The sequence below is a fragment of the Vidua chalybeata genome, chromosome 3 (assembly GCF_026979565.1).
Source record: "Vidua chalybeata isolate OUT-0048 chromosome 3, bVidCha1 merged haplotype, whole genome shotgun sequence".
Taxonomy (NCBI): domain Eukaryota; kingdom Metazoa; phylum Chordata; class Aves; order Passeriformes; family Viduidae; genus Vidua; species Vidua chalybeata.
Genome location: NC_071532.1, coordinates 52,281,213 through 52,294,436, shown reverse-complemented (window position 1 = coordinate 52,294,436; position 13,224 = coordinate 52,281,213). Strand labels below are relative to the sequence as shown.

At 41.6% G+C, this 13,224-nt stretch overlaps 1 protein-coding gene across 5 annotated transcripts in view; it reads right to left on the bottom strand.

Moving 5' to 3' along the window:
- PHACTR2 (phosphatase and actin regulator 2) overlaps positions 1-13,224 on the bottom strand; it is a 130,751-nt gene that overhangs the window by 44,754 nt on the left and 72,773 nt on the right. For all 5 annotated transcript variants that reach the window (XM_053938525.1, XM_053938522.1, XM_053938526.1 and 2 more), the window contains exon 2: positions 36-203. In XM_053938525.1, the coding sequence (XP_053794500.1) occupies positions 36-203 (168 nt within the window). The remainder of the gene's footprint in view (positions 1-35; positions 204-13,224) is intronic.

Below are 13,224 nucleotides of genomic sequence, written 5' to 3'. Positions count from 1 at the left end.
TTCTACTGTTTGCCACCAAAGGACCACAGACATACCTGCTGATGTTTCTCTGAATTTGTCACTGGTCTTCTTCTTCCGCCATTTCCAAGGTTTAAAGATTTTGCCAATGTTGGAGAGTTTGCCCTTCCTCTTGAAGGGGGGAGTTTGGGATCCTGGGGCTGGTCCATCTGAGTTAGCAATTGAAGCCTTGTCCAAACCATCAACTGTATAAAGAAAAGAAATAAAAATAACTTAAGGATGAAAAATGAAATAGTACCCAACAGCTAAACTCCTCCACTACCAGACTGCAACAGGCTGTGTGTGCATCAGCATGGATTTTTCCTGTTCCAGAAGGCAACCCTGGGCTTCAGTGCTTCTCAGCACCGCAACTGCAGCTGTCCAGAACTTGCATCTTGTGATGCTCATCTGGCGTATTTGCACAGTCCGGTGGTTTTCTATCACTACAGGAGAATTTCTTCCAACATCTGTTTGGGTGAGTTTTTCCCAAACCATGGTGAAGTTGAATAACTAGCTATCACCACATAGAAAACAAAACCCTTGCAATGTGAAAACATAAACTGTTTCTTTTGGGTAAAATTAATCCTTTCTTAAACAAACTCTAAAGATAATTGTTCTGGCAGTGGAATGGGAACAGGTCTGTTTGATATCCCTGGTAATCAGTCCTTCCCAGTACAGCCTGCCATGAGTCAGGCTTCTTACTAACAAAGCGTATTTAACAATAAGCTTTTGAACTGGAGCCAAAACTTAAAGGATTTCTGTCTGCAAAAACATATTGAATTATAAGAAAGCCAATATTTAGCAAACTTTGAGTTTCGTGAACCAATTAAGACTCATCCCACAACATGCTGCAGCATACAGTTAAAATAAACTACTCTGAGAAATCTACAATTATTTATTTCTATTTAAGAATTAAGGTTTCTTAAAGCTTTCCATTTGTAGTCCTGCAAATACTTCCAATGTACAGAATTTTGCTCCTATGAGCAATGAAGCAACTGCCATTACTTAGAGACACAAAATTAATCATGGGCTGTTTGTGGCCTATAGGCTCTGTAATTGCTTTCATTCATCTAAACATTCTAATTATAACCAGTTTGGAATAGAGTTGATGCCACTCTGAACAGTAGTAATGATAATCATAGATCATTAAATCAGAAATGCTATTCAAAGAAAGAAATATCAATGCCCCCATTTGACAAACGGAAAATATGAGGCACATAATTGTTAAGCACTTAATTTTATGTTTGCCAAATAGCTTCCTGAATCCTGGTCCTGTGACCTAGCTGCTAAAAAGATACATATTCAGCCACATAATATCATGGTGCAATCTTATTATTCTGTTTCTTAGACAAATGACGTGCAATGAGTCCTATATTTGTTCTAGGCTTTAGATTGATCCAGGATGCTAAAAAAAAAAAAAAATCTTTTCTGTGAGAAAGCTGATGTAATGCAAACAGAGTCCAAGAAACTTTATTTCCAAGGTTTTGAAATAAAGTACTGACAGGAAAGATTCATTGTATAACTTCAAAGTCTATGAAGTTAAAACTAGTGATAAACTTCTTCACCTGTGTGCCCTGGAGAACAAGGTGAACCTTAGAGAGATTTAAAATGAGACTGCCTTAAAATGACACAGCTATCCCTGAGAAGCCAGGTGAGAGGTGAGGGATGAGAAGATCACCAAAGGCAGTGAGCAGCTCTGCAGAGAGGCACAGGGCAGCACAAGGAGCCCTGCAGGGGTGCCTTGCCTGAAATTAGGGACTGCACTTTTGTCAGAGCTGACAGGCATTGCCTATGGACTGCAGTCCCCTATGGAATGCAGAAGCCTCTGCTGGAAACTGTGGATCTAAGGGAGAATTACAGTTATTTGGAGTGTATGTACAAAGACAAGAGAGAAGAATTTATCTTTGCAATTCCAGCTGACCTAAGAAGGGATGAGGGCCACAGTCTGCAGCCAGGAAAAGCCAGGTTAGAGGTAAGGAAAACAACCACCAGGAGTTGGGTAGTGCAGCACTGGAACAGGTCTTGGGAGGACGTGAAGACTCAGCCAGGCAAAGCTCCTTCTGGGCTGATCTCACCTACTGTCAGGAACAGTCCTGCTCCAAGTAACCTCCTGAGTCCCTCCCAGTCAAGATTCCCATGGTGCTACAGGATGTGGAAATACACAGTTTCTCTGTGAAATCAGCACTAGTAAATCCAAATACTCAGAAGTGAAATCATTAAGAAAAGAGATGAGGATCTGTTGGCTGTAGAGTTCTGTCCTGGGACAGGAGCCAGGCAATATCTCCCTGGCAGAAGCAGGGAGATAGGAGCTCACTGGAGTGAGAAGCTACCCACCCTTGAGGCAGCAGGACAAAAACCATGCTCTTCTCTCCAGTGGCTCAGAAAGGCTGTGCTACTGGTGTGAAGAGCCTGCATCCTGCTGACAGACAGCATGGTCTTATAAGCACTAGAATGCTGATCTTTTCAAATGCTCCTGAGTCACGGAGTATAGCCTATTGCAGAAGACCACTTTCACAAAAACCTCATCTAGATTTTTTTTCCCTGTGCCTAGGAGCAGAAATGGAGGAGAGTTAGGGCTCCAATAGCTCCCCACAGAGAAATACAGATTTGCATTGGTCCCTGTTCTGCCCTCTGCTGAAAACTGGTAACTCCAAAATAATCATATTCATCCTAGTTACAGAAATCTGTCAAACTGAGCAAATACATGAAATTCATGGAAAATAATTCTGTTCAGGAAGACTGAAACTTTTGAAAACAGATGTCAACATGAATTCCTTCTGACAATAAAAGGCAAGGAGTTGCTTTATCTAGTGAGTTCAAAAAGTGTTCAAAATTGGGACTTTACTAATCCATGGACCTTGTACCAATTCCCTCATTTGAAATATATATTTGAAAAGAAGGAATAAGCATAGCCAGATATTACTGACCAACTTCAGAAATAATCTAAGATAAAGTAATATGTCTAGAAAAAAGAACTTATTTATATTCAAAAGCCCATATATTATGTGTATACATATATATTCACAAGCTAGCACATTTTATCAATTAATAAACTATTTAGAAAAAAACAATTTAGAAAAAACAATTTCAGCAAGGACATTTCAGAGCATTTATGGAAAGATCTTTACAAAAGTTATTACTCCTCTTGTCTGAAACACTCCACAGGAAACTGACGCTTCAGATGCACACTATTTGCTTTATAGGTCATGTACTACTTAAGAATAAAGTGGTGTGTTTTTCCTTACCTATCGTTACAAACATTATACATATTCACTGAGGGGTAAAGAAACATCTTAGCTTTCTGAGGTTTAGAGGAGCTTGCTGACTTGTGTTACTCTTATTTGTATACATAGTGCCTTGAAGCCCTGCCTTCTTCAAAAATCCAGTGAGTCATTTCATTGCCTTCAATAAACATTAAGAAGTTTGACACTAGGACATCTGGCTATAGTATCTGCATAGTTTACACGACCATATTCCAGTCCTTTGCACTAGGGGAAGATTTTCCAGCTGCAGGATCAGCTGGGTGCACAAGAAGGACAAGAAGTGAGGATGAATCCTGCACGTCAATGTCACACGATGAGGAGATCTTGCTGCAAAAGGCCAACAACAAGGCTAGCGGAGACAGCGCAAAGCCAAATCGTGCCACATGGGCCATCAATCAGATGAAATGTACAAAAAGGACAGCATCTCCTCAAGCTTGTGGGCAGCCAGAGAAAATTAGGTCAGTCTGTGGATGACCCTGACTTTCCTACAAATGCTTAGAGATGACTGAACATGTCTTATCCCAGGAAGGCTACTTGCAATAAGCAGTGCTGATCTCTGTAGCTGCTGAGGAAACATTTTACTGCTGTGAATGATCTCCAGAGATGCTCTGTGGCTTAGGCAGGTGTGTGAAATCATCACAGTTTTCCCAGGGCATGGTACACTTCAACACTAAGACGTCAGCACTGGCACATGCTAATGCTTTCTTCAGATAAGAACTTTCAACTAACTTTATAAGAGCAAAATGCAACAGAAGAGCCACCCACCAGATAATTTCAAGCAAATCTAATATAAATTATTGTGAACTAAACAGTGTGTTTCTGCTGGTTCCAGGCCTTGTGATTGGAAGGCAGCAACATCATTTTTTAAAAACTTTGACTTAAAGAAATTCATGATCAAAAGAAAAGAGGACTATATTTATTGTATTAGATGTTCTTTTTTTTTTTACTTCTGTATATTTTTTCTCTTGGCAGTGAAAAAGAAAAGCCAGCAGAAGAACCTAACCTGCGCTCCCCTCACCAGCACCTTTCTACACAACTGATCTAATCCAATCCTGCTGAGTCCTGGTAGATATTTAAGGGATTCTTTCTCACATCAGGGCTGTTAAGTACAAGATGGTGCCAGCAGAATGTCAAGTTCTCTTCTTTCCCTACCATGCTGCACCTTTCATGTTGCAATCCTTTCTCTCACCCACATCAACAAAGGCTTACCCACCTGTACTGCAACTCTGCAGCTCTGGATCCTTGTCATACAGCAAGGTTAACAGTGGCAAGATGAAGGAAAAGTCCTCCTCCTGTAGCTGGACAACATAACCAAGAGGGGAAAAGGCACAGAATCAAGTGCCCCGCTGATATCAAGGCACTGAGGTAGCACTGGTGCCTAATACTTTCACTAGCAATAATTCTCTTGCAGTATTGCTGTGGTATCACCACATCATTCTTAAAGCATGTGAGGAAAGCTTTTTCATCCTGTCAGAATACAGGTGACTCAGGGTATTGCCACATCTAACCATGAATGAATTGAGAAATGCGGCAGAAGATGCCTTGGTCCCAATTCAGAGTTACCTTACATGTGGATTTGGATACAACTTCTGTGCTTATTAACTAACAGTTAGCTAGTACAGTTATTTTTTTCTCTTCCTCCCACTGCAGTGTGCTGCCTTGCAGGAATGCGCTGCCAAAGTCATCTTGGTTTACTGAGACCTCAAACCTCTTCTGACAACAATATGATTTTCTATACTGCCTTGCCAGAGGGCACAGAGCTGGTAATCATGGTTTTTATGCCAGCAAAATGAACCTGTTGTTGCAGCTGCCTATTATCCCCAATTAGCAGTAAGTCATCAACTTACTATAGAATATAAGCTGCTTATTCCTCAAGCTTACTGGCAGACTTCAAGACACTGCATGACAAAAGGTTTGACGTAGTCATTAAAAATCAGAAGTAATTTTGACACTATTAATATAATTTTTAATAAGTATCTCAAATTACTATTTTTCCTGACCTGAACCAGATGGAATGTTTTTTTTTTTTTGTTCTCACATTTTTGTTTTGTGGGTGTTTTTGTTTTGGTTTTTTTTTTTTTTTTTTTTTTTTGGTGGGTTTTTTTTTGGTTTTTTGTTGTTTTTTTTGGGTTTTTTTTTTTTTTTTAACCTACTTGGAAGGGAAAAAAATAAAGCTAATCCATTGTGGATAAACTGGTAAATGGGAGAAATATAATCTACCTCCAGGCAGCACAATGAATTGGCATCTGCATGCTTTTGCCTTGCCATACATCTGGAGTTTAACTTTGGAGAAACTCTGTCATGAGCTAATTGACTTGATTGTGTTTTAATTAAATGAAAGGAAAAAGCTGAAGTTCAAATGTGGGCGGCAGAGTGGTAGTTTCCATATGGAACTGCCAATATTGCCAAATGTTAATTGGACCTCCTGTTGGCAATCAGCTACACAGGCTGGGTAGTGGCTACTTCATAGGGATGTTGGCTGCTGCCCTGGAACAGCCAGAGGGAATCCTCCCAGGATAACCACAGCAGGGATGGAGACGATGGCCTGAATACCTCCAGGTTTCTACATGGATACACACACAAATGCCTCTGGGGTTGTTGGAATCACACTTGGATCAGCAGTGCCAAAGTCCAGAAAGGGCTTAAAGTCCGAACCTTGCCAACTCCCACTGCTTCCACAAGCAAAATGTTACCTTGCTGCAGAAAGTCAAACCCAACAAGAGTGGAAAATTCAGCTCAAAAGACCACATTCTGTTCTGCCTGTGATGAGCCCCTCCCTAAGCTCTGCAAAAAGCACAGGTACTGCTACACAGGTACTTCAAAGGAAAAGAGGGAAGCATGTGCTTCCCTGAAAGTCACAGCATGGATGCTCAGGGCTCCATGTTTCAAAGAGCCATGTGGCTCAGAGGGATGCTCAGCCACACTGTTCTCTTCTGCAGTGTGCAGAGAAGAAATATGACCAGAGTTACAAACAATGATGTATTTATTCCAGTTCTCACTTTCTTAGCTGTACACCTGGGATTAATGGGCTGAAAGCCTGGAAAAGCTTATTTAGCTATTTGTCTCTTAGGTAGAATGCCCTAGTCCTACAAGACAATGATCCCCAGCAAGCAAACAGGAGACCTGACCTGGGCTTCCTACTAATTACACAAGAAACAGGACATAAAAAAGGGTTAACTTTAGGGCTTGACATGTGCTTGCTGCATGACTGGGGCAAAGGGCAAAAAATGTTGCTTTTTCTTTTTCCTGGTCACAATAATCACCTCAACTTAAGTGCTGTTGCACTGTTGGTTTGTCAGGTTACAGGCTATGATTACCACAAATTGTCTCTTGCTAGTGCATCCCAAATGAAGATAACACACTTGTAACCTCCAGCTTCAGCGTTACTTCACAATATAGCTTTCACTCCCACGGGGTTAATTCTACAGGGAAAAAAAGGAAGGTTATGATTGTAAGACACTCTGTAGAGACACTAAAAATATCAAAGGCAACACAGCCAGTCAGGGCTACCCAGCCTCACTGAATTACACTTCCCATACAGGAACTTCATGGTTCAGAGCTCATCTTCTCTATCCACACTGGCATCTGAGCTGGGTGTGTTCTACAGCGCATTGAGCACTGCAGGCAGGCCTCTACAATTACACCACCTCTCTTCTCAACTGTTTCTTATGTCAAAACACATCAGGGATTCTCTTAAGGTCTGAAAAAAAAAGTAAAGATCTGACCTATGCTTGCAATATGCCCACAAACATGTGTTTGTAAATTGTTGACATTTTGGCAACATGCAGTCCTTATTGGAACAGCTATACAACTTCTTCCTCCTCTTCAATAAAATGCTTAACTTCCACACTTCCAGCTTCCTGAAGAAGGAACAAGCAAATGCTCAGCCATCCTGTTGTACAGGTTTGAAAGCAATCTGGCCAAAAATCTTCTTGCTACCTCTTCTTTCACCCTGGACACAGCTGGCTCCAACCAGAAGGAAAGGGATCATAGGTTAAATGCAGGTTGCTTATTCTTTTTTCTTCAACTCCAATACTTGAGAAAAAGTCAGCAAATGGAAAGTTTCCAGACAGTCACATTTTCCAGATATACAAAACATCATATCAACGGTCAAAGCAACTCCTCCACAAAAACAGGGGGGAAAAAAAAAATCCAGGCACAATAACAGAGATGTGGGGGGGGGACAGAAAAAACAACAACTAAAAGCATTGTACATAAAAGAGCAACCTAACTATTTTGAGCAACTGAGCTACTAATTGAAAATTAATGCTTCTTGTGTCTGAATAGTAAGGAATAAATCTCCTTGGAGTACAACAGTATATATATATTTATATTTATAGTTTAAATATTTTTTTGATGATTTTGTAATTTCACCTAAGAGTAAGCTGCATGCACTCATCTTATTAAATTCGGTATGATATTTTAAAACATCACATCTGAAAACCAGAACTGAAAAACTGGAAATACTTCTTTACTGACTTTTCTTGGCATAGCCTTATTATAGGGAAGAAATATAACTGTAATAAATTTACAATGAATCTTTTTAGCTGCAGGCAAGTAGTAAATCTCCCCAGCAGATATTGGCTAGAAGTGTGAAAATAAACTGAAGCACCTGTGGCCCCTCTCCCATGTGGTGACAAAAAGGAATTAAAAGCAACCACCTTTGCAGTAGTTAATAGGTGCGTTATACCGACACTGAGATAAAACTGGGTGAGGAGAGTCACAGGGAAGCCTTTGGCCCTGGTTTCCACCACCCCAGTTAGCAGCCATTTACTCTCCATCTGCCCCAAACAGGCCAGGAGCCCCTGGATGGCTGGTTTTAGCAGCAGCACCTGCTGAGGCAAGGGAAGGTGGGGGAGGATCCCCTGTGCCAGCTGACTGACAGGAAAGATGGTGTGGTAGGTATGCCACACCCTCAGGTGGCCCTACCTACTCACTGTCCACTCTGAGTCAAAAACCTAGCAAAAGAGTAAAAGCATGGCCAAAGTTCCTCTCCTCACCTCTCCCCTCCTCTCCTCTCCTCTCCCTCTCCAGCAAGCCTGAGGCTGTCACAGTTCTCAGCTGGCTGGCTTCTCTGGAGGTGTCCATCATTCCAAAGGAGTTGCTGTAGGATGTTAGGAGATTATTCTGCTAACTCCCCTACACTGCATCACTGGCTAAAGGACTCACTGCTGATCCCTCTCCGATGCCTTTCAGCCATGCCTCTGGTACACCTGGCAAGACAGAGGCATTTTCCTGCAGCTCTCTGGCTGTGTCCCCAAGAATGCATCACCACTGCAGGCGGAGGCAGCATGCAGGTACAGCTTTACAGAGATGCTGCTCACACAAATGGGCTTCCAGTAGTCTCAGCCTGTGTTTTTGCACCGCCACAACAAAAACCTTAGATGAACCACCAGCCATGATGGTGACCATTTGTAAGGCTGCACGTTATCACTGCACTGCGACAGAACAGCCTTTTTCTGGGCTTCTAAAACTGAGTCAGCTCCTACTTCTGAGCTGGAGAATGTACCATTGAGCTAGGGCAAGAACAGAACAGGAGTGAAGGGGAGAGAAATCTGTGAAGAAAGGGAAGACTTCTGCCAGGAAGTGATCACCTGAGCTCACTGCCAACAGGTGTGAGAGATGCTCTGATGCCTTCAACACATCCAGTGCTGAAGCAGTGACCACCTGAAGTGCTAACATCATCAGCTCTTTTCCTCTCCAGTATGAAAAAGGTGGGGAACCCACTCCAACTCATTCCAGACCATCCAGTGCTCTTGCAAAACACAATTATATATGAATATTACGTGTGTTTTTCCCTTTATTATTACTACCTTTAACCAAATCTTTCACAATTAACATGTTTATATATATGAAAGCAGGTTTGGTTTTGTGGGCTCCCATCGCAATGCTTCCTCACTCCTAAGTACTACGACAAGGAGTTCCTGATCTAACAGAACATTTATATACCCAAAACCTTAGGAGCAATTTGATCAGTCATGTAATTAAATGCCTGGGACAGGACAGCCCAGAGCTCATTGTGCTGCCTTTCAAGAGCACCATTTTCTTCTATATTGGCACCACTTCAACACCTTTTTTCCTAGTACAGGAAAGAGCATACTGCACTTGTCCAAATGTGTGCAAGTCAACCTCAAAGCAAATAGTCTCTTTATGTGACCTTGCTGGCCTCAGAACCCTGCCAGGGCGGTCAAGAACACTTTTAAACCCAACCAACAAATTTCTGATGTTGCTGTCATTGCAAATATTTGTACAGGCTTTTAGCTCTGCTGTCTTTGTAGAAAGAACTGTGTTTATTTTTAAGTTCAGTTTTTAGCTGCCTTTAAAATGCTCGTCTTTGTTGCTAGATACCAGTTTGAATAAACAATAATAGTGAAACTCCAAAATACTCAGAACAACCTATTAATGATTAAACAGTCTTTTTAGTCAAAATACTAATTTTCCATCTCTAAAACCACAGCCTTAAAAATAATTCATATCATTCTGTATGTATAATATCATAGTTCTTAATGCAGTCTAAGTTATCTTCTTTGCTATGAGGAAAAGGGAGTTGCCAAGCTACAGCTGACTTTTACTCTGCATCATGTTTCATTACCCTCTTCATCCCCAGCCACACAGCAAACAGCTGTTTTATTCCCTGTAACTCATTCTTTACTAGGGCCAAGGTGGGGAGAATCAGGCACAAGCTGATACATATTTGTCAGCTCAGCTGCCCTTCTCAGCAGGGCATGTTCATGTCACAGGACAAATCTGTGCAACTGTGATCGGATTCAGTTTTACTTTAAAAACCATTATGGTCCCTTTCCTGCACAATCAAGAAACAGTAATTCCATCAAGAAAGGTGATGGCACTGTAAATCAATACAGTAAAACCCAGTGGAATTGTAGTACCATGTTCATGAAGGTTTGAGGCTGTATTCATAAATATTTTTTTAACCTCAGTCTTGCAATAAAAAAAAAAAAAAAAACTTTAGTTGGAACAAATTACAAATGAGAAAGCTGCTGCCCTCCAGCTCATTGCACTGGGATGCTGGGCTGGAGCCTGCCCTGCTCACAGCTCACCCTGGGGGCACAGGTGCCTGTCACTTGTGGAGGTAGGGCTGGAAACCAGGATCCCACTTCCCTGCGGGAGAGCCAGCAGCACTCTCCTTTTAGATCCAGTCCAGAACTAAGCAGAGTATCAAGTACTCCTGGGAGGGAAAGGGGCTAAAGAAAGGGGTTTGTTGAAGCTTCAGGTGGGGAGATGTCATCTTGTTGTCAGAGAAGGCACTGAGAATATGCTTTGTTCTCCCAGCCGATTCTTCCCTTGGGAGAAAACAACTCTGTAAGAGCATCATCAACATGGCAGATACATAATTGATACCTTCATTTCCCCACTTGCTTGTTCCTGATGTGTTTGAGGCCTCCCCTTCTCCTCTGCTCTCTGTTAATAATGAATGACTGCATTATCACAGTGCTTAAAGACGGCTGGCCATAGATCAGAACCTCTTTGTTTAAAAAGTGGTAGGGACAAACACCAGAAAGACCATTCTTGTTTCAGCTCCAAGTATGAAATGAAAGACAATAGCTTGAACAACAGATTTCTGATTTTCATTGACACCTGCTCAGCTGTTGCCTTAAAAAAAAAAAAAAAAAAAAATTAGCTATCCACAAGCCCCTATGAGTTTGTTTGCCAGCATGTCCCTCTCTAACTTTCTCATTCAGACATTGGCATTTTAAGCAATCATAAAATACATCTTTGCTGTCTGTAGGCTAAAGTAAAATGCCAACTTCAACTTTTATGTGCCAGCTTAAACGGAACTGCTTTAGGTGGATTTGGATGAGCATCCCTTGAGCTGGAAAGCAAGGACCAACCGAAAAAATACCAGACCCCATCTCCTCCCCACCACTGCCTTCCAGCACTACACTACCATATGACATAATAGATTCATTCAGTACTTAGCTTCAGCACACAGAGTTTCAAAGGGCACCAGAGGAAATGCCTGTTTGCCTGTCAGGGGCACCTGAGTCCACCCAATTACTCCACCATGCATCAATACATTGCTGTGCAGGAAAACCATTCATTTTTCTAAGTAGAATTAGCAGTCATCATAGCCCAATGAAACATTTTAAGCCTTCCAATTACCATTAAGATGCATTCAGGCTGATTGTGAATCAGATAATATATTGATTTTTTTACTTTGTACAAAACCCAATACAGACAACAAGAAAAATTTAGCCTATTTTAGCCAGATTAATGTGGACAGGGGTCACGCCAATGTATGGAATGACACACTTCACTGTATTCTGTATTTTCTTTAAGACTGTCTTTAAACCTTTAAAAATGTAGCTTTAATTTAAAAAATATTTTTATTATTCCTTATTTATTTAGAGGTAAACCTGGCTACATGATCCTTGAGTAATTACAACCCAGAATACAAAACACTGACATGGATTACTTTAAAAAAATGAATGAAACAGAAGCTGTTCTTGCAATTATCAAGTTTCTTTAATTTTATGATTATGAGTGCCATGACCTTGTTGATACAGATGAACTGAGCACAAAAGCTTTACTATTTAGCCATGTGCTTAGTAGTGCCATAATAAGAACTTGATTAAAATAAAAGAGGTAGTGCAAAAAAAGCCGAATATGACTGGCAAGCCCTGGACCTATTGCTAGCAACTCCAAGCAGCACTGGAAATTCCAAATCCTTGCAAATAGAGTATGTACAGCATCAATCTTCACCAAATTCATCTTTGGCATTATTTAAGCTCTATAAAGCTTTCTTTTTTAAACTACTACCAAATGTTTTCCTAGAGAGGGAACATTGTGAGACAGAGTGCTCGCCTGTTTCCATCGTTCCCTGGGAAAGCGAGCCGTTTCTTAGGAAAGCCCACAGGAATACTTCAGAAATTCCTGCTTGCAATTTCTGCCTGACCCAACTGTTTCTCATCCTGGGCTTTCTGCAGCTCACCCAGCAGCTGATGCACCCAACAGGGGAGAGAAAGGGCTAATTATCTGCTTAGTTAACAATGAAACAACACATGGACAAAGTGTCCCACAAAGGAAGGAGCAATCACTGTTTCCACTGGTGGTACTTCCACAGGGTCTCTCTCTGAGGGTTTGCCCAGAGGTGAGCAGTCCGTCCTGGCAGGCAAGGCTTGCTTTCCCTTGCTTTCCAAGGTCTCTGCTCTTCCCAGCCAGCAGACCCCAAAATAACATTGCTGCAGGGATCCAAGGAGGGAAGGGAAAGCAGAGATCCCACAGGTAATAGATTATTTTTCCCCATGCCACACATGGGGCACAGAGGGAACACTGGAGAGCCCTGGAATGGCAAGCAGGAGTCAAACCCAGTCCCTGAGCCCCTCTGCAAGGCACAATGTCTTCACAGCCGCTCCCTAGCATTACTTGCACTGTGTGGTTTGAAACCTGTTGAGCTCCAACCTCAACTGAAGGAGCAGAGGGCCTTCCTGCAATCCCTGGCAATTTACCTCCCTCAGGAAATAAGCTCCTGAAAAATTCAATGCCATACTGAAAAAAACTGCCTCGTAACTCCATCTCCAGTGAAAAACTCTTTGTGTAAGAACAGGTTTTGAAATAGAAAGGTTAATAATTATTCTTTAAAAGACCACCTTCAAGCACCTTACAAATAAATGATGGCAACTTCATTGAGCTTAGCAAGAAGCTGTGACATTTTGGAAATGAAAAGAAGTGATAAAGAGTTCAGTCATTTTGCTTGCCTTGAAAAAGGTTTACAATTTCCCCTGAACCTCCCTCCCACTCTTGCTAACATTCAAGTACTTGGCACACATATTCAACATTTTTAGAACCTGTACTCACTTTTCACCCTAGCTGGATGCTGAACTTTGGGAGAGAGTAATAATTTTAACACCAGGAGAGACCCAAAAAGGGACTGGTGCATTACAGCATGCAACTCCTTGCCGTGGGCAAGCATTTCTTTCACATGCTGTGCTCACAAGAGCTATGG